General features: G+C 41.9%; 1 protein-coding gene across 1 annotated transcript; it reads left to right on the top strand.

The window, feature by feature from the left end:
* The first annotated feature begins 282 nt into the window (after positions 1 to 282).
* SLC35F6 (solute carrier family 35 member F6) lies at positions 283 to 21934 on the top strand. The gene is made up of 6 exons (XM_063300300.1): positions 283 to 431; positions 7099 to 7171; positions 8195 to 8366; positions 16122 to 16334; positions 17430 to 17540; positions 19735 to 21934. Exons 1-6 carry the CDS (start codon positions 355 to 357, stop codon positions 20214 to 20216), a joined length of 1128 nt encoding a protein of 375 aa, XP_063156370.1. The 5' UTR covers positions 283 to 354; the 3' UTR covers positions 20217 to 21934.
* Positions 21935 to 22166: the final 232 nt, after the last annotated feature.

The following is a 22166-nucleotide window of genomic DNA, read 5'->3' as shown; positions in this document are numbered from 1 at the left end:
TAACAAGCTTAAGAGCAGAAGCTTCACCGGCTGAACTCCTGCCTGCCTTCAGTTAAAGCGCATAGACTCCGCTTGTCGCCCGAAGAGAACCCTCTGCCATCCAACCCTGCCCACAAAGCATCCTTCAACTTCCAAGGAGGTAAGGAGGGAGGAAACGATCACGAGCTCCCCACCCCTCCCCCGATCCCCACGCTCTCCGCCAAGAGGGAGCTTTGCAAAGTGTGGGCGCCTCCGCGATCGCCGCCGGCCGTCAGCTGATCGATGGCGGTCACGTGACGCGCTGAGGAGGAAATGCACCCAAGCCGCTGTGGGGGCTAGTTGGGGCCGCCTGACTGGGAGCGGGAGGCAGCGACGATGGCCTGGACCAGGTACCAGCTCTGCTTGGCGGCCCTGATGCTGGTCACCGGCTCCATCAACACGCTCTCCGCGAAGTAAGTCGGGGGGACGAGGGGAGGCAGCCCCGGCAGCGTCTCGTCCAGTCTGCCCGAGTCGGCTCGGGACGGGAGTGGGGCGAGATGGGGCGTGAGAATAGCAGCTGCCGTAGAAAAGGACCAGACGAGAGAGCCCGGAGATCGACCGAGACTCGCGAAAGGGGTGTAAGGAATGGCGTGTGTGTGTGTGTGTGTGATGAGGTCACCGAGATCCTCCATCCTGCCAAACCATGGAGGGGAAGGGTCTCTTGCCATGGCCCTTTCCTAATCCTTGCTTGATTGCCATTCTTGTTAGTCATGTTGGCTAGACATTAATTGCAGTTGGGGTGAGTTGGGGTGAGCTCATGTAATGGACTAACCCAGATTTTCAACCCATAGTTGCTGGTTCACCTACTTGATACACCCCAAAAATAAGGGTAATGTATTATGGCTTAATGTGATGGCCTGGTCATCATGGTGGTATGGGTTCCCACTGAATTACAGTTACTCAACCCCATTACAGGATTATGTGAACTGAGCCAGTTTTCTGGGAAATGTCATCCAGAGACTGCCATGCTCCATGATTTACATCCTACTTAAGAGCTTCTGAGAGGTTTCTCCTTGGTCATTGCACAACTGAATGTGAGACAAGAAGGACTTTGATCCTGCACAGCTCTTCTGATACTCCTATCACATATTTATCACATGCTGGCTGGGGAATTCTGGGAGTTGAAGTCCACCCAACTTAAAGTTGCCAAGGTTGAGAAACACTGGTCTAGACAGTGACTGGATTACACATGGTGCTAAACCCAGGTTTCTTTGACCATGGCTAATGGAATAATCCACATTGGTTGGGTTCATACAACAAGCTTTGCTATACACCTTGATTTACAAATCACAGTGGGTGTGATCAGATATAAGGCTAGAAGCAAATGAACCAAATTCAGGGTGATGCATACGTTCTGCCACTGAGCTTTACTGCGGCATCTGCTTTAACTGGCCAGAGCATATTTTATCAGATGCAGACAGCAGCCATATAAGCTAGGGTGTCAGTGTGCGTAAGTTGATTGCAAATGGGAGAAGGGGAAGAAAACCTCAGTTCGTGGAGATGCCCATTTTCTTCTTTCTGTTTTCATTTATTAGATATAAGGGAGTATCCCGGAGATAATAAGCTTCTTCCTTCTCCACATATTAAGGGCCTCCAGTTTCCTGGAAGGTTTTATCCCTCAACTTCATCATCTGCTGTTCTCTTTGTTTGCTTTGCCTGTTCTGTCTGGGACTTGATTTTTTTGGTAAACAAAAGAATTGCTGCTGGGGATAAGAAAGGGGAGAGAGGAGAGAGCAAATCCCAGGGCTGAGAAGGTAGCCAACTGTTGAATAATGTCCATTCTTATCCCTTGGTTTATAATACTCCAGGTTATCAGAATTGCAGTAGGAAAAATAAAAGCAAAATACACTGAATTGACAGTTGTTTGAATGAAGAGGAATGTACCGAAGCCTGATTTAATCAGAGGGACAAAAATGTAATGTCGGGGTGGGTTCTGAATGGAAATGAATATACATTTCTGTACCTTATTAGGAAGAGGATAGAAAGTGCCTGACAAACGGGAGTAATCATGTTTAGGTAGCCTCGCCCAGCCTGTTTGCCTTTAGCTGTTCAGTCTCATCCAACTTTCAGACCCTTCAAGACCAGCTGTCTCCATTCTTTCCAATAATTTATAACTTCATTTAGTGTTTCTAGGTTTAAACCAGTATCTTGCTTGATAGTATCAATCCAGCATTTTCTTCATCAGTCTCATTCAGTATTTCCAACTATTCCCAATATAATTGATTTTTCTAAGGAATTTGATCTCACGATGTGGCCAAAATAAGATGGCCTTAGCTTGGTAATCTTAGCTTCCAGTGATATTTCTGGCTTGATGTGATCTAAAATCTCCTTGTTTGTTGTTTTTGCTGTCAAAGGTATGCACAGTAGACATCTCCAAACCCAAAATTCAAAGGAGTCTAGTTTTCTCCTATTTACTTTTTTATTGTCCAGCTTTCATCGCCCTAAGTAGTTATAGAAAAACAGTCATATCTACTATTCTGTACGTGGTATTAAGACTGATGGCCTTGCTGCTCCAGAACTTCTTTCTAGTCACTGCAGCATGGCCAAGTGATATTCTGTTTAATTTTGGGTTACGTGTCTCCTGTTCAGTCATTTTTGGAACTGAATGATTGAATAAAGTCCTGGACTAATTCAATTTCTTTGTTGTCAATTTTTATCTTAATGTTACCATTTCCAGCTGTTTTCATTATTTTAAACTTCTTGATGTTTAGCTGCAATCCAGCTTTTTCACTTTCTGCCTTGACTTTTTAGAATCATTTGTTTTACATCCTCTTCCTTTTCGGCCAGTGTTGCCTGCATCTCTTAAATTATTAATGTTCCTGCCTGCAACCAATCTTTATTCCAGTTTTGATTCATCTTAGTTAAGGTTCCTCAAAACTGCCTCTGTATGTACATCAAATAGAAATGGGGATAGAATCAGCCCTGCCAGATATCTTTTCCAGTCTTGAACTGGTCTGTGTTCTGACAGCCCCTTCTTTGTTGTTGTACAATGATTTTATTGATTGAATCAAGCATTCTGAAACATTCATTTCTTACAAATACTTGGATAATTTTTTAGTGCAGTGGAAAGCTTTGATACTGTCAATGAAGCATGAATATGCATCCTTTTGAAATTCACATGCTTGTTCCATCCAAGCATCCGCAATGTGATCTCAAGTACTTCTTCCTCTTCTAAAACCAGTCTGTGTGTTGGGCAGCTCTTTTTTCGTGGTTGGACCCAATTGTATGATTTTCAACACAATTTTGCTAGCATTTGAAATCAAGGCTTTCGTGTAGTAGTTGGAGCCATTGTTGGTGTCACCCTTTTGGGGGATTGGTTTTTCTCCAGCCCTCCCCATTGATCCCAGCTTGGGACCAACATATAGATGTGTTACGATTAATATGGCTGGATTCCCCAACCTAGTGTCCTCCAGATGGATTGGGTTTCAACTTGTATAAACCCCAGCCAACCTGATCACATCTAGGTGCTTGAGGACATCCAGATGGGAAAGGTTGCTTTGAATCTGAGGGTTCTGTTCTTCTTAAGTCTACCTCATAATGTCTGGTTGCATTCCCTCCACCTATAGGCCAGTGCTTCTCAACCTTAGCAAGTAAGATATGTGGACTTCAAGTCTCAGAATTCTGTGAAGTCCACATAATAAAGTTGCTAAGGTTGAGAAACTCTGGCCTATAGGTTTCCTCTGATGGTTGTGAACATTGAGGAGTCCATGTCACTGTCAGAAGTTGTAGCTATATTCCCAGTCCTTACAAATCTGATCAGTGAAATCTCTGCCACAAAAAAAATTTTTTTTCCTTCTTGCAACCTCTAGTGCTGAGTAAGCAACTATCCTGGAAGATTGCCAAGTCATGACATTTCGGGGAAGTTTTCTGTGTTTTACAATTCTCCTAGTTTAGTTTTAAAAAAAAACCCTCTGGCAGTAGCTGCTTTAAACTTGTTTGCACATGTTGTGTTATAGTACATCAACCTCATGTGATTTATGAATGATCAGATAGCCCTGTCCAAGAATTTTAAGGGGCCTAGAGGGAAGTGGCAGTAGGAAGAGCTTGACAATTATGTCTGGGTCTGCCCAGAGCCATTTGGGAATTGGTGGCATATAAATTTGTAATGAATAATAGGTAGTTGGCCAGCTTGGGTTTTGCCCGTACTCCATCAGTCTGCTGGTACCTACTGGCAAGATGGAGAGAGGTCTTGGTTCATTGGCTTTGCATTTACAAGGTCTTGGGTAAATCTTTAGCAGTTTGCAACAGTCAGATTGCCCCTTGCACTGATTTAAACAGTCATACTCCTAATTCTTTCAGGCCCCTCCTCATAATAATATTCTGAATGTAGCTTTTACCATCATTCCTTAGCTCTTGTGTTACTGCATTATGTATCTCATTTTGTTGTCTTCCACATGTTCAAATGCCCAAATAATCCATATTTTGGTTTGATGCAGGAATGGGTAAAATTTCAAGGTTTGGGTCATCTATTAAGGTACTTGACTTTTCTGGCGAGATCACTAGAGCTTTTTGGATTTCTGTGGGAAGGGGTGTTAAGTGGGAATGGGAATTGTTTCCTTCCTCACCTTTAAAATCCTATCCCCGTCCCATGAAAAAGTCTGAAATTGTGCCACTGAAATTCAGCCCTTTTGCTTAATACTGTGGCCTAATTCACACAACAATCTAAAACAATGGCTGAGTTCCCACAGCACACTGAACCACAAACTTTCCACTGAGCATAGTTAAGCCTATTTTGTGAACCAAACCAGTTTTAACCATCTAGGGCCTTTGGACTGTCATCATGAGTCCCTCTGGTAAGATCTGTCTCTCCCTTCTGAAAGGAGAGAGGGGTCAGCAACAAAATGGGTGAATCCCACCCCCCATCTTCTGCTTACTTCAGCCATGTGCATTATTGGCTTGTGGTCCCCAACAGATTTCCCAAGGGAAAAAAGGAGTTGACAACCTTGATTTAAATTTAAAACTATTTTGATAATTGAAACACATGGCCTGCCAAGGTGAGCTAAATCCTTGAAGCTGGCCAGGTGCTTTAAAACTGGGACCCACAATATCTGTAGCACTATGACTCCCAGCATCCTAGATAACATGGCCATGCTGATTGGGGATGATGGGAATTACCCAACACATCTGGAGGACACCAGATTGGGTGAGGCTGCTTTATAAAGGCTTTTACCTCAGCCACTGATTAGTTAGACTGGATGACACCCTTTGAATCACCCTTGTCTTTCAGTAGTTCTGCAGCATTTTATTTGCTTAATCAACATGTTTCTTTCCTGCATTTTCATTCCAAGACTGTTAAAGCATACATTATTTGTCTAAGAAATACATTTTGATCAGTGGGTGGGACACCTGCATTTTTAAGGACTTGGTGAGAGCTGATTTTTGTCCTTTTGGTGGCCATTTTTTAAATCTTTTTTACTTTGAAATTGCCCCTTCCCATTTTCTTAAAGATGATTTCTGTTCTCACTGAAAGATAGAATTGGATCCCCATAACTCATTTTCAAGTCATGCTCTGTGCTGAAATAGCTATGCTTTGCCAGTGCTTTTAAATGAAAGAGGGAGGATAAATATTGGTGTATCTGCAATTTGAAGGGTTAGAAAAATGTGTACACCCCATAATGCAGCTCTGTTCCCAACCAACTTGAGGCAGGCCTCTCTGCCAGTGAGAGGAACCTTAAGCCCTCCAGATGTGGTGGACTGTAACTCCCATCAGCCCTGGCCAGCGTGGCCAGTAATAAGGATTTATGGGATGTGCAGTCCACAATATATGGAGGGCCCTTTCTCTGTGCCCGGCGTTGATAGAAAAACCTGGCCAAAGCATGGTTGCAAAAATATTTCTAGAAATCTGCCTTACATTGAATCTAGAACTATCTAGTTTGATGCTGTCAGTGTTGACTGGCAGAGAGGCTTTTCATATTTCCAAACATAACTTTTTCCCTGCGCATCCTGGAGCTGTTGAGGATTTAAACCTGAGGATTTATTCTGCATGCAGAGCAGCTCTGTCACTAAGCTATGCTCCTTCCTCTGATCTAGCTTTTCTATATTGAACTAAAAGCTAAATATAGGTTTAGCAGTAGCTAGTGTGTGCTCGCTATATGACATAACTGCTGGGTGTCTTTTTTTTTTCTCCAAACGTTAGTTTTGGCATAGGTGAATAGCAGACTTGACACCTGAGCTGTGAGAGATCTGCTCTTGTGTTACTTTGTCTGTTATATCAGAGTTTCAGTTACAGAAACCAGGGAGAGATTTGGCCTGGAGTCAGCGACTAAACTCTTTGCACCTTTGTTTGCAGTTAGGTATCTAAGCTGGGGGCAGGTCCAGGCAAAGGAATGTATCACAGAGCAATTTTTCCCCTTAGAAGATGAGCAAAGCCAATATACTGGCTACCACTTAATTCATGGTTATGAACAGCCTTTCCCAGTCTGATTTTCTTCAGATGGGTTGAGCTGCAGATTGGAGAAGGCTGTTTGCAATACTAATGTAGGATCGAGGAGTGGTTCTTCTCACGTCTTTCAACTTGGCCTTGCTAGCAGAGCTGACCCAAGTCAGAGGAAGTGTCTTCTTCAATGTCTGAATGAAAACAGCTGTTTCCAGTTGCCACCACCCCATCTATTAAGCAGACAGGTTTGGCTTTAAGTGAGAGAGAGGCATTCTCATTTGCTTTTTCAGGAGCTGAAAGCCATCTGAGCAATATTATAGAAATGTTTTGGCAAATACTGTATTGGGTTGTTATATCTCCACTTCTAAGCTGACTTCTTCCAAGACCTTACTTACACAAGATTCTCAACTCTGTCTATAGCACAGGTATCTGTATGTTTGACTCTAAGGTCCCCAATGTGGTTCCAACAGGCAGAGATCATCCTACAAGAAAAGAGGGGTGGGTGAGAGAATGGCAGGTAGCAATCTGATAAATCACTGGTTTGTAGCAGATTATGTCCTCCGTTTGATGAACGGATTGGAGCCCATTGCCATTTTGCACAAGCTTTTACGATGACATTTCACACCCCAGATGTGCCAGAATGTGATGTAAATCCAAAGCTTGAGGACACGTACTCTAACTGAAGCCTCACCCCTTCCTTTCAGATGGGCTGACAAGCTGAAGGCACCAGGCTGCAGTGGAACAGAGCCACACAATTTCCAGCATCCCTTTCTGCAGGTAACACTGGCAGGATTCTGCACTACTTTGTTTCATTGTCTAAACCACTTTAAATCACATGATGGCTGGGGAATTCTGGGAGTTGAGTTCCACACATCTTAAAATTGCTGAGGTAAAGGAACACTGGTCCAAACTCATTTCTGTGATGCTATGAGCATAGGTTCTTCAGATTCTGCATTCCCAAAACCTCTGTGTTAAAAATTCCTCTTTTTTTCTTTTCCCTTTTTGTGTCAAAGCTGCAAAATTATAGTGTTCAAATTTAAGGAAACAAGCAAGCCCATTTTCCCTCCAACATTCATCAACACGTATGAGGTCAAGAGCCCTTTTGGTCTTTCACCCCTGCTAAGCAGAGACATCGTCAGCAGTAGTCACCGGTTCAAAATGACAGGCCCAACTGGGCAATTGAAGCCCTGCCCTTTTTTAAGGTATGCCAGGGACCATTGCTGTGGGTGCCGCTGCCATTAAATATACATAGCCAGCCCTTACTTGTGATCCTGGGTGATAAGTCATGCCAGCATTTCTCAAGCTCATGGAGCATTTTAACAGGCTTACCTCAAGTTCTTACTGCAGGTTTCCAGATCCATTTCCACAGTCATGGGGAAAAAAGAAAGAAGTAAACATACTGAGTTGAGTTCAAGTCCTGATGAATATTTCAGCACATCAGTACAGTTTTCCTCACAACAGTACAAATGGTGGGCCATTGTCTTCTTCTTAGATGTTCTTTCAACTCATCTACACTCCTGGGATTTCCTACTTGTCTCCCATCCAACTTGTAACTAGATCTGATCTTGCTGAGCTGCCAAAGCCAATCATGATTGAGCAGGTGATGCCATCTACTGAGAATTTTAGAGAAAACAGTTAAAATGGTCACAAATCTACATTGGAAAGTCCAAATCCTTGATCCAAACCAGCTTGGTAATCTGTCCCAGTTCTCAGGGGGTTGAGAGGAGATGGTGGCTTTTGCTGGGGATCTGCTATCCGTGACAGTCCAGAAGTTCACAAACCTTTTGGCTTGCATTCCAGGCAGTGGGCATGTTTCTGGGGGAATTTTCCTGCCTGGCTGTTTTCTACCTCCTGCTCTGCAGTGACCGGCGGAGGTCAGAGCCCACCATGACACCTCCTCAGCCCTTCAACCGATTGCTTTTCCTGCCTCCAGCGCTATGTGACATGACAGGGACTAGCCTCATGTATGTGGGTAAGTGTTTTCAGATGGCTGTTCGTACATAAAACCCAGGTTTTGGGTTTGCTAAGAATAGAGCAGTGTTTCTCAACCTTGGCAGCTTGAAGATGTGTGGACTGGCTGGGGAATTCTGGGAGTTGAAGTCCACACATCTTCAAGCTGCCAAGGTTGAGAAACACTACTTTAGAGGAGTTTAGCTCTGGCCTTGAGGGGGAGGAGGGAGAGGGAAAACAACTGATCAGCCCTGGGAAAGTAGAAAGTGTGGGAAAGAGGCTCAGAATTGAGCTGCCTTGACCTTGTTCTTAAAAAGGGGCAAGGAATGTGTACAGATTTTCAAGATTCTGTTGTTATATCCTACAGCAATAAAGTCAAATCCCTGAGGTGTCTGTTCCTTGATGCTTGCCTGCCTGAAAGAGCTGACAAACACCTTCCTCTCCCTTACATCTTTAATTTTTTTTAATATAAATCAGGGAGGGGGTGGAGCCAACATAGCAGCCCAACAGCACATGTTTTTCCATGCTCCTGCCCTTTTAATTTTATATTAAAAAAAATAGAAAACAAAAAATAGCTAAATTATACTATTTAAAATAATAGTATAATTTAGCTATTTTTTGTTTTCTTTAGATAGTTTTAGTTAAAATAAGTATATTAGGTTACCATAGATTTTATATTAGATTCTTACTATTAGACTATTTTAAATATATTCACAATTTTTTACGGTGAGACGATTGTGGAGTAAAAGGTGCAAGCAAAAGCATCTGAGCCGATTTGAACATGGGAAAAATAAAAAAGCGACATGGAATCAGTCCGGGCTCTCTCTCCTCTTCAAAGTCTGCTAAACGACCAAAGACAGAAGAACTTTTTACACAAAAGGACACTAAGTAAAGCAAATCTTTCTCCCACTTCCAACAAATATTCAGCCCTTGAATCACTTGAATGGGACTTTCAAACAGAACTGGAAAAACAACAGTTGTTAGATCTCTCCCTATTGGTCAGGGAAGAGCTAAATGAAAATTTCGACTCCCTCTCGGACTCTCACTGTGTGTCTCCAATGCAACTTGCTAGCTCACCTAATAACTTCAAGGGAAATACAAATAAAAATAAGTTTAAAAATAAGATACAAAATCAGAATTTGGAGAGGCTCCCATGGGAAAATACAACAGAATTTATGGCAGAGCAATGTCTTCTTACGCCTCAAACTGTCATCTCACTATTTGAGCAGCTGTCAGCTATAAAATATGACTTAGATTTGCTGAACTTTGAGATCTATGACTTTGAGGCTTTTGTTCAAACATACGCAGCAGGACCTGCTGCCTCCATTAAAACTAATGCAGAAGTTCTGGCAAAGCAAGACATTCCTGGCATGTGCTCTGATAAAGGACAAGTTGTTAAAGTAAAACAAACTGACAAAAGTGGGCAACAACCAAATGACTGTACTAATAAATCCCTACTCTCTGATAAGGTAAAGAGTCTTATACAGACTAACGCCTCTCTGGATTCAAAAGAGGAAATTCCCTGCAACTAAAACCATTTACTTCAGACACAGCAGGTTGCTCTCTGAATAGTCTCAATACTGGATGTTGGGATTCTAGGAGAGCAATCAAAACCTCTTTAGGGCAACTTCTTCACTGTCACTACAGACAGATAGATCTATGTGCTATTGAATGGCTTCCTACCACACAAAACCGAAAATGGATTTTGCTCTCTTTTAATCAGTCTGCTATTCCACTGATGCTATTTAAGATGAGACCATACTTAGTATCATTTCATATTTTCCCCATCAGAGGTTTTCGTGATGTACTATAATAGTTAATTCTTTATCTGGCTTTGCTTCATCTAGAATTCATCGCGCTCCAAAACTGTAACAGAGGTTAACAAGCTGTCCTTCCCACATATGACCTTGAAAAAGCAAGGCTGTGGGAGTTAGCCATTCTTACAAAATGACAGTGTGTCAGATCTAGCTGAAGCCGGTCTTATCAGTGCTTTTGGTTCTCTGCTCAGGAAGGAACAGGATAATATAATACATAAACTGGAAAATCTTAAGAAAACCTTACTGGTCACTATTGCTACAGCAGAACCACTTATTGATCTTGTGTCTCCCAATACTGACACAAATTGCCATTATTCAGTGGACAATGAAGTGGATGGAAATCGCCACCCAAATAACAATTGCGCCAGCCTTTATGGGATGAATGGGGAGCCTGCTGGAGAGTGCCAGACCTTGCTAACTATTGAGGAGGAAGTATTCCCCATACCACAGACAGATGCTGAACAATGCTCTTTGGATCTTAGACCTTTTCCACACGATGGTCTTTTATTACACCTCTTGGAACCTACTAGCCTTCTTCCCCAAAATTTAGATCTGGAGACTGCTACTGGAGGTTCTAAAATCATCCAACTGGAAGCTACTCAGGTGGTGTCACAACAGGCAACCCTAGATGAAACTCCAACTCTGGCTCCATTCCAGAAGAAGACTCTAATGTACAGCTAATTCACTGATAGTACCCTCAGACTCTAAATGACTCTATCCTACAGAAGGGGGCATCTCTATCCTCTCCTGGAATGTTGCAGGCTGGAAAGCAAAGATGTCAGATGTTCCATTTGTGGAATATATTTCTTCTTTCAATATTCTTTTGTTTCAAGAAACATGGGCTATGGAGGATCTATTACTACCTGGATACAGTATATTCCCTTTAGTTTGAATGCAATTCCCAGTATAAAGAAAGGTAGACCATCAGGTGGCCTGAGTTCTATGGTTTCTGTTAAACTCAATGTCCCAGTATTTATGCTGGAGTCTTGCTCAAATGTGGCTCTAGCTCTCCTACTCAGATTTAAATTTTACACTATTACTTGTTAATGTATATTTTCCCCCAGTTCGTGGGCATAGGGAAATAAATACTTTGTGGGATCAGTGTGATACCTATGTAAACTTGCTATCATGTCATTACCCAGATAATAGTAATAATAATATAATAGTAATAATTATTATTATTACTTATATAATAATAGCTGGTGATTTTAACACACATATTAGCCAATCTGATGCCTCTCTGCAAACTCATTTTAAGTGGCCAATGCCCGCTAAAACTGATGTGGGCTATTTATCAGCCAGACAATCTAAAGACCAAAAATGTAATATTACAGAATTTTGTCTGGCTCAGTTTGTGGACAGTTTAGATCTAGTTATATTTAATGGCACTGTCAGAGTGACATATTGATTATATTATGATTTCCTGGAATTTTGTATATCATATAGCTTACTTTTATATTGGAACTCGCCCTGATAGTGACCACTTTCCACTAATTTGTCTTTTTGATTCTAAAACAAATCTCAAATCGTTAGAAGTAGCCCATTGCCCCATTGACATTACAATGAAGGGGCAAGTGCAAAATAAATGGTCTTAAGATTTGGCTAAAATTATATCTGGAATCTTGACCTCAGCCCCGCTTCAAATGCGTACCCAGATTTGCCCATCTGATTCATATGAACAAGTAATATCACTGTATCAGTCAATTATTGTTAATCTTCAAGCCCCCTGACAAGATTCACAGCTAACTGTGTTTATGCACATAAAAGATCTAAATCTTGGTATGATAATGACTGCATTAAAGCTAAAAAGGCTCTCTTAAATGCAATAACTTCCTTTCGCCAGGAAAATTCTGCAAATGCCTCAAAATTACTTAAGATTTCAAAAAAAAATTATAAAGATCTCTTAAAGATTAAAAAACAGCAAGAGAGAATTGGAGTTACTTAATTTTAGCAGCAAAGCTCAAGAATTCCACTTGGTTCCAGCATTTAATAAATCAGTCTCTTACAGATAGACAGTTTGGCCCTATTACACAAATACTGCAGATAAATGGGAGGATCATTTTAATAACATCTTTAAAAGGGAATCTGCTGTAATCTCAGATGTGATTTCCTCTTGCAGTGACCTCCTGGATTGGCCACCAGTATCCATAGCTGAGGTTAAAGAATTTATTGCCCAACTAAAACCAGGTAAAGCATCTGGAGGTGATTTTATCCCCCCAGAATTAGTAAGGGAAAATAAAGACTGGTGGGCCCCAGTTTTGGCCACCTTATTTACATACATTAATAACACAGGACAATTTCCATCTGACTGGAATCAGGCCATTGTTGTACCAATATACAAAAATAAAGGAAATAGACTTGACCCTACAAATTATAGGCCTATTGGTTTATTAAACACAATAAATAAACTTCATGCCAGATTTTTATATTCAAACTTAGTGTATTGGGTACAAAATGAAAATATTATTGCTGAAGAACAGGCTGGATTTAGAGAGGAACGTTCAACACTAGATCATCGTTTGTTCTTCACCATTTGGCAGAAAAATATTCTACCAACCCTTCTGCTTCCCTTTTTGCAACTTTTGTTGATTTTAAGTCAGCTTTTGATCTAATACCAAGGGAGACATTGTGGGATAGTCTCAGACATTCCACGATTGACAAAAGACTGCTAGCTCTTATTCAGTCACTTTATTCAAACACTTTCCTGAAAATTAGATGCACCTCCTGGGGACATTTATCTAAAGCAGTCCCGACTTATAGAGGTGTAAGACAAGGTTGCAAGCGGGGCATGTGCCCCGGCGCCACACTGGGGGGTGCAAAAATGAGCACTGGGGGGGCACCAAAATGGGCGCGGAATCCATGTTTGCCCTGGGTGACACAGACCCTAGTTGCAGCCCTGTGCATATTAGCTCCACTATTTTCCAATTTGTATCTAAGTCCAGTAATTCAAGCGCTTGCTGTTTCAGCCCATCATCCACCTATTTTGGCTGATCATGCAACTCCAGCAGTACTGTATGCCGATGATGTAGTCATTATGTCTGCTTCACAAGTGGGAATGAGAAAAGTAAACTTAGGGCACTAGCTTTATTCTGCACAGATCAAAAACTTTCAATAAATCATGAGAAAACTAAAGTCTTAGTTTTTGCCTGACACCATCATAAGATTCACAAATGGCAAAAAAATGGGACTCCAATTGAACAGGCGCACACCTATAAATACCTTGGAGTGCAGTTCCAGGCTTCCTTATCCTGCATTGCTCATTTTCTTTACCAGGCAAGTGTTGCACAGCGTACTTCATCAGCTATTACAAGATTCTACTATTCAAAAGGAGCCCATTATATTCCTGCAGCTTGCAAAGTCTTTCAAGCTAAGGTAGTCCTTCAGCTTCTCTATGGCTCTCAAATCTGCTCCCTTGCAAAGCTTAATATTATTGAAACCATTCAGAATAAGTTTATTACAGCCATATTGATGGTACCAAAAAGTATTAAAAACGCCATTCTACGGGTAGAAATAGGTATAGTTTCCTTGGATGCCAGAGCATGGTTCCTTCTTCTTACCTTCTGGCTAAAGTTAATTCTGTTGCCTCTAGGTTTAGCCCCATTAGTATTTAGAGATCATTTTAAGTCATCTGTCAGGCTTGCTTTGCATGCCTGCCATGAAACTATTGCTACACACATCAGCCAAGGCAAGAGCAAACCCGTGTCAGCTTTTGCAGCTTTGCAGACAGAGAGGATAGTTAATCACATTCCTTCACAAACCATTAGAGCCAAGGATGGGCTGATGACACCTGGACTTTAATTAAGTCTAAGGAACTAGGAGTGGGGAGATCAGGAGTGAGAACTGGCTTGTTTGTGAGACAGGGAGGGGAGACTATGTCAGAGGGAATGATTTAATTTGAATGCTTTAACGCCAAAACATTATTCAGAGCTTTGCAACTGTCCTATATAATTGGGTTTTAATAAATGAATTCTTTAAGCTTCCTAATGGACTGTCTGGAGAATTTCTCAAGATCCTGGTATTGGGGCCCTCACAATCATAGTTTAAAAAAAAGCCTTATATAAAATTAAATTGCTGGGCTTCTCTATGGACAGTGTGCTCATTAGGATTTTATAATGCTAGAACCGCCCTGAAACAATGAATCTGGGATATAGATCAACAAACAAATTTAAGTAAGGTGCTACGCCCCAATATCTGTCATTTTCTTCCAGAAGGGATTGTTCCAGCTTCTTTTTTATCATCCATCACAATTTTGATATTTCGTAAAGCTTTCACTTTAGCCAGGCTGGACACACTGCCCTCAACAGTCCTTTTTGGATATTTTAGGGGTACTCCTATGCACCTTCAGTTATGTCCATGTGGTGACAGATCAATAGAAACCCTAAGCCATATGTTGTTATACTGTTCCCTATATAAGGACTCTAGACAGACCTTATATATCCGTTATTGAAGAAATTTCCAGGCAGGGAGTGTGATTTCTATTTAATGCTACTTCTTTTGGACAAGGACCCAAAAATATCCTCCCAGGTTGCCCAGTTCTTTGCTACCATCTGCACAATATGCTGCACCATCACTTAGATTTAGAATTTCTTAACGTAGTATTTTATTTCAATTTATTTTAGTATTTTCATTCTTAATTAATTTTAGATCGTATTATACTAATTGGGGTTTTTTTGGTATGTGTATTTATGTGTGTGTGTGAGTATAAGATTTACATTTACATTTACAGCCTTCCGTCCTTCCGAGGTCAGTAAAATGAGTACCCAGCTTGCCGGGGAAGGTGACGACTGGGGAAGGCAACGGCAAACCACCCCGCTATAGTCTGCCAAGGAAACGTCGCAAAAGCGGCATCCCCCTAAAGGGTCAGACATGACTCGGTGCTTGCACAGGGCACCTTTCACACAAGATCGTTGCTATTATATGATTTTATTGTATCTGGCCTTAGGGCTGTAATAAACATGTTGTTTGTTTGTTTAATATAAATCAGAACTATTTGACATAGACATCCTATAATGTTTGCAGTGCTTATTGGACTATTGCTTTTTGCTGTCTTACTAGTCCTAACTTATTCTCCTATTAAAACAGTGCCAACAACCTATATGAAAAAAGGAGGTTTTAATCCTCGATGCATCATTAATCTTAGAAAGGGCAAACAGGGCCTTCTTACCCGTTGGGCTGTTTCAAGAAGGGCTACGTGCCAACCACAATTGTTTCTGGCAATATTTGCTTGTTTTCTTGTATGTCTGTCTGTTTTAAAAAAGACAATCATAATTCCATTCAGAAGCAGCTGTGTCTAATACAGCAAGAAAGGCAAGTGGTTCAGAATAAGTGCTGTGACAAGTAGAAATTAGTAGTGTACTAACGTAAATGTTAATAAGCTGATCTTGTTTTTAATAGAGGTAAATTACACTTGTTCAGCACCGTAGTTTGAAGGTGACCCCTTTGTTCTAGAACTCCCTTGAGAAGTATGTCTGACTCTCCCATTAACTAACTGATTTTAATCAGGACTTAATATCTGGTTGTTTAAATTATCTTTAATAACTGGCTGCTTAAATATCTGCACAAACTGACACTGGTTTGTAGCTGAAGAGTTTTAAAAGAGAGTGCCAAGAGAGAGTGCCAAATAACTTTGTGGAATGTGAGGCACAACTCTTGATATAACCACCTACAAGTCGGGGAGACCAAATGGAAGGATATCCCTCATGGAAGCACTCTTTATTCTGTACTGCATAGCCCCTTCACCATCATTTTTCTTCCCCTGCTCTCCCATCTTGGAGGAAGAAAAACTCTTGGTGCTCCATAATGTCTGGAAAGAGTGGGAGACAACATAAGCTCTTCTGTTTGGGGTATCAGATCCTACCATCTGCAGCCCAGCTTCCAAGTGTACTTTGTCTCTCCTGCTGCCAGTTTTTCTCTAATCACCATTCTCCCCTCTTTCCCCACTACCCATTTTTCAATTCCAGCTCTGAACATGACCAGCGCTTCCAGCTTTCAGATGTTGCGTGGAGCTGTGATCATCTTCACCGGCCTGCTCTCAGTAGCTTTCCTGGGGAGGAAACTGGTCCTGAGCCAGTGGCTGGGCATCCTGATCACCATTGTAGGGCTGGTGGTGGTTGGCCTGGCAGATTTGCTGAACAGTAATGATGAAAGCCACAAACTCAGTGAGATCATCACAGGTATGCAGGGAGTGTCTTCTAAAACCAGTGGCCTTCCAGGTGTCCTGGAGAATGCTTTCCTTTACAGCTCATGCTCCTCACTTTCAGCCAGAGGTTCACAGGCTCACTTTCCTGCCACATGTCCTCAGTATCCAGAGATACTTCCTGACCATGCTACCCTCTCCTTCTGTTAGCACTGCAGTGTTCAGTTTGGAACATTTCCCTGCTTCTCCAATTCCAGACATCTTAGTTCAGAACCAGTGTCCCCCTACTTACTGTTTAGATTTCATCACTCTAATTCAGACTTCCCACACATAGTGCCAGAGTACAGCCCCCAACATTTCCAACCCACGGAATCATTGACCAAGAACTGCAGATGTTCTGGTCTGACACTTCTGGAGAGCTGTTTGGGGGAAATTGATATATATGTTGCAAATAACACCCCCAAAACAGAGCATAAATATACTGTACCTCTTACCATTTGAATTTATAGGTCATTGATCATTATCTACTATTGGTCTATCTAGGCTAAAAAGAGTATTCATATAGTTCCAAAATAACTTTTAAGGAGAAGATTTCCAGAGTCTAAGTCATCCTCCATTTATGGGCTGCATCCTGACTAAGCACATGGTTGATCTTAGCACAGATACAATCTCTGGAGATCATTGCTATAGTATGACAGATATTTAAAGCTTAGGGCTCTCTGGTGAGATGGATTGGCAGCAGGTCAGGAACAATTTCTTCCTGCAACTCACAGTTAGAGCATTCCATGCCATAGGCTGTTGCAACTGGCTTCGAATATTTATATTGAACAACTAAAGAGTAGAATCTTGTTTGCCATTAAGCACATAGCTAAATGGAATCTAGGTGCCTAGATTATTACTTTATATCACGCATTTTTATTAAATTAAGTTGCTTCAATAAAACTAATATGCAATGTAATAAATAACAATAAAAGTTGTATGGGGAAAAGAGAGAAGCATAGGGCATCTATCTCCACATGTAACAGATTAGATTGTTATTTCACATACTTTTCCTTTCAGGATTTGAAAGAGTAAATAAGTGGGAGAGGGAGCATATTCCTTATGGAATGCTTATATTCTTGCTTCTCCATAGGTGACCTTCTCATCATTATGGCCCAGGTTATTGTGGCCGTTCAGATGGTGCTGGAGGAGAAGTTCGTCTACAAACACAATGTTCACCCTCTGCAGGCTGTTGGCACCGAAGGTATGTAAGCAATCTTGGTATGTTCACAGATGGAGGTCTGGGGTCACATGGATCATGGGCTACCAACTCTGATGGAATGGAAAGATGATTCATAAATAGTTTGCTGCTACAGTTGGGCCACTTCTATGTTCTATGAAGACCATCATGAACAGCAGAGAATTAGCGGCTGAAAGGATCTCCCCCAAAAGATTATTTCTATTGCCTCAGTGTACAGGACATGGAATAATGGGATTAATTTGTATTCCTGCACCGAATATTCAGTGGTCCAAATAGTCCCCCATAATTGTTATAATTCTATGAACTATGAAAGGCTAATGCAGCACCTTGAATTAGATCTGGCAAAGTGGTAGGAATGCTAGTCACTCAACCTCCGTTAATGTCCTGGACAGAAAGGCACCCACTGGCTGCTATTTTGGAGGAGCTCAGAAAAGAAATTTAGCTTTTGGCCAGTGAGCTGCCATTTTCTCTGTGTTTCAGTGGTTATAGTTAAGAGCCTTAAGAACACAATTTCTGATTGTTAGCTCTAGTTTTCCAAATTTGGACAGAGATGATTTCCCAATCATTATGATTCAATTCCTCATTATGACTGACTCAGATCTATAAAAACAAGGGAAGGGATACATTTCTTAGAATGGTATCTGTGAAATACAGCTCCATCTCCTTTCTCCAGGTTGACTCTGCATTCCATATATCTCTGTATCTCCCATTGGCCTAGTCCTTTGCAGATTTCCAAAAACTGGATAATGGAGAAACTTATGCTTCTAATGAGATATTGGTGGTCTTTCCACACATTTGCCTTTTTAAAAAAAAAATCAAAGTATCTGTGTGCTGCTTTCCATCTTAAAGAAGGTTTAAAACAATCAGCAATAAGAAAAGAACAACAGTGACCAAAATAAATAGAAGAGCTGTGGCAGGAATTGCCGCATGGACCAAATGTTTACAGTTCATCAAAATCCACTTTCAAAGAAAGTCTCCTCAGTCTTACTGAAAGTCTGCATCAGTACTACCATTTTAAGTGGCATTTCAAAGCCATCAAATTGTGCACTGCATGGAAAAGTAAATGGTGGGCATTCCCCATCAGAGGTCACTATAATTGAGTATAGTGATTTAAAGTTTTGAATTAGAACCAAAGAAATCCACATTTAAATCCACAATCTGCCTCACTGGGTGACTTTGGGTGAATCACTTCTCTGCCTGACCTACTTCACAAGATTGTTGTAAGGTAAAATGGAAGGGAGATGCCTATTTAAGCTGCCTTGGGCCCCTGAAGAAAAGGTGGGATATAAAGAGTCCATAGGTGGATGGAGTAGGCAAATTGGAGGTTTCTCATCTGTGCCCTATATAAACTTTTTAGCTTGCTTTTTTGTCTGGGACTGAAAAAGGCATGGGACTTAGATACAGCATAGTGGGAAATTAAATTCATAATTGCCATTCTGGACAGGAGTTTCAAGTGTTAACCTGGAATATCTAGTTAAAAGCTGTCATAGCAGAGAATGGCTGCTTGAAAATGACAGTGAAGAAGACAAAAATGGAAGGTCTGCTATTGCAAGAGAGATACACTGCTCTTCAAAATAACTGATGCAAAATAGTTATGTAAGTTTCCTTCTTTCAGATTTTGATGGCACCTGAGAATTGCCTACTCTCTTACTCTTCCAAAAGTGACCAGTTTTCCTCCTTTCTTGCTTGTGGAAAAATATCCCCTCCTTTTAGCAATCACTTCCCTTGAGGCTTTATAATAGCCATGTAGGGACTGCAACTCCCAGAATTCCCAGACAGCAAAACTGAGAATTCTGGGAGTAATAGTCTTAACCTATTCAGACAGCTGCAGGTTGGAGAAGGCAGCTTTGTGACTACTGGAAAGAATTTTAGATTGAATGTCTCCTGGAGGTTCAGCAGGTTGCCTGGCCAATCTTCCCTGGGCTCAGAAGCCAAGTAGGGTCTGGTGGGAGACTAGCAGGAACTTCCAGAGGTGTAGCCAGATTGGGAGAGCAAAAAAGCATCCTGAAGAAGGCAATGGCAAGCAATCTCTTTACTCTTGCCAAGGAAACTGCATGTCTACGTCCATGTGATCACCAGGACTTGAGCACAACTCAAAGACATCTTTAAATTTTTGACAGGAGCCAGTTGGAGGATAACCTGGACTCATTATTCTCCTGGGTTTCAATCTTCTTCATTTCTTCTTCCTTTTTAACAGGTTTCTTTGGGTTCATCATTCTCTCTGTCATCCTGGTACCCATGTACTTCATTCCTGGGGGCAGTTTCAGCGGTAGCCCCCGGCGGGTCCTGGAAGATGCTATAGACGCCTTCTGTCAGATTGGCCACCTGCCACTCATTGCTGTAGCCCTGCTGGGCAATATCAGCAGCATTGCCTTCTTCAACTTTGCTGGCATCAGTGTCACAAAAGAGATCAGCGCTACCACCCGGATGGTACTTGATAGCCTGCGCACCATGATCATCTGGGTTGTCAGCCTTGCCATTGGCTGGGAGGCCTTTCATGGACTGCAAATCCTTGGCTTCCTCCTCCTCCTCACTGGAGCTGCCCTTTATAATGGACTGCACCAGCCCCTCCTTGCCCGCCTGCCCTGGGGGAGGCCACCAGCAGGGGTTGCAGCCAGAGATGCAGATAGAGAAGGTCTCCTGGCCACAGATGAGCTTTCCATTAATGGAGATAGTTGATGGCAATGGAACTGGTACTACTGCATCACAACTTCGGACTTCTTATTGAATGAATTGGCCTGTATTGCTGGGAGATCGGGCTAAAAACACTCAACTGGTTTCAAGATCTGCTTTGTAGCTCTGGAGATGCTTTGCTTAACTTTAAATGTCTGCATGTTTCTCCATCATTTCATTCTCCTGCCCTTTACTGAAGGAAGCAGAGGAAGCTTGTTACCATTTCTCTAGCAACCACGGAGTAGAGGTCTGCTGCTGCTAAGCAGCCCTCAAGTGGTTATGGGCTCTCTCCTGGGGTTGCTGGGAAGCCATCTAAAGTCTTGTTCCATCTTTCATCATCAGCATTTGGGATGGGGACAGTGGACATAACTGGCAACATTTCCTGGATACCTTATAGCTCCTTAGATGCACCCATCTGCCTTGTGGGTACCTGTCACTTCATTGTTTATCTTCTGTTAAAGTAACATCACAAAGCAATTGGAGGAGGACATTTGCTTGTCCCCAGTAGTCTAGTCTGCATAAAGGATACTCTCATGCTTCTGCCAAGCAGAACCTTGTCTACTCTATTTTAAAAAGAGGAGTGCAAGTAACCATCTTTCCCTGAAATGCCATTTTCATAATTTCTCAATCGCATGACTTTCTCCAAAGTGACCTTCCCCAACTTGCTTCTTTCCCTACACTGGCTATATGGGATGGAGAGGATAGGCATTTTAATTCAACACATGGAAGAGGGAACATTAAACTGGGAAATATTTCCCTGATCTGCCTATGCATTCTTTGCCCTTTTCTTGATCCTTTAGGTAAGAGCTGTCCTAGTGAGGTCTAGTGAAGTGCTTTCAGTTGCTTCTTTCTCTGTCTTCATGTGAGAAGTGTGCTGCTGACCTGGGTCAAAGGCTGGCTTGCAACAAATCTGACATTTTGGTAGTAAGATGGGAGCTGCTTCATTCAGCAGCCTCGGCATCAAGGGCGTTATGTGCAACAGTTTACAGTCTGGAGTTATAGCCCAGCATCTCTTGGCCCCTGATATCCGAGATCTGGGATTTGGCGAAGCCATTCAGGCTGCTAAAAAGAATAGGTGGCCCTGGGATCATGCAGTTACACATTTTGGAAGGAGGGAGCAAAAGGGTTACTTAACATGTGCTGTTTTTGCAATTTTTAGTGAAAAGGCCTAGAGTGTAGAGTGCCAAGGATTTTCATTTATTTTTTTGAAGTAGGTTGGGCACTTGGCACAGTTGATGTACTCCTCTGATGTCTGCTTACTTATCCCTGCTTGTCTGAGCAGCAAGGAGGAAATAGGAATTAGGAACACATGACTCATTTCCAGACTATTGCTTTTTCCAAGGATGCTACTATCCTCCCTTGAGACCCTTCTAGAAGAAAGCCCATGATAGAGCAGACATCCCGATGAGCCATGGACTGCTGATGGATCTTTGGGGTTCCATTGTACAGAGGGTGCCTTCTTTTCAAGGGCATCCTAAGTAAGGCCATCAAAATACCTGCGATCAATTGTCCAGGTATGAGCAACCCCTTTTTCCTTGACAGCTTTCTTAAGTTCTGAGCAGATCTTGCCCTTGTGCCCTTGGCAGCTGATGACACTGTTGGGTCATACTCAGTTGGGGCATGGGATGGAGGTAACAGTTTAGTTTCTCCAAGTTGGGAGATATTATCAAGAATGCAGTTTTGTAATCAATAAAATACTTTCTGATTTGAAGTCCTTTTATGTCTGTTAAGCTGAATTTTTTTTTAAATAATGTTTTATCAGCACAGCTCTTATGAAGTCTGCAGGAATGGCTGGGGATGGGTCTCAGAATGGTACCTAGATGAAGAGAACTATGATATGAAAAGATCAACAGGCATGTGACAGCAGTAATCAAATGACAATGTATGGAGGTGTTCACTCATGCACTGGGGGTCTGGATGTAACCAGCGTAGTGTGTTGGTACACAACTTACTGAT

The sequence above is a fragment of the Candoia aspera genome, chromosome 1, assembly GCF_035149785.1.
Source record: "Candoia aspera isolate rCanAsp1 chromosome 1, rCanAsp1.hap2, whole genome shotgun sequence".
Taxonomy (NCBI): domain Eukaryota; kingdom Metazoa; phylum Chordata; class Lepidosauria; order Squamata; family Boidae; genus Candoia; species Candoia aspera.
The sequence above is the reverse complement of the archived record's forward strand: the minus strand, read 5'-3'. Positions and strand labels throughout refer to the sequence as shown.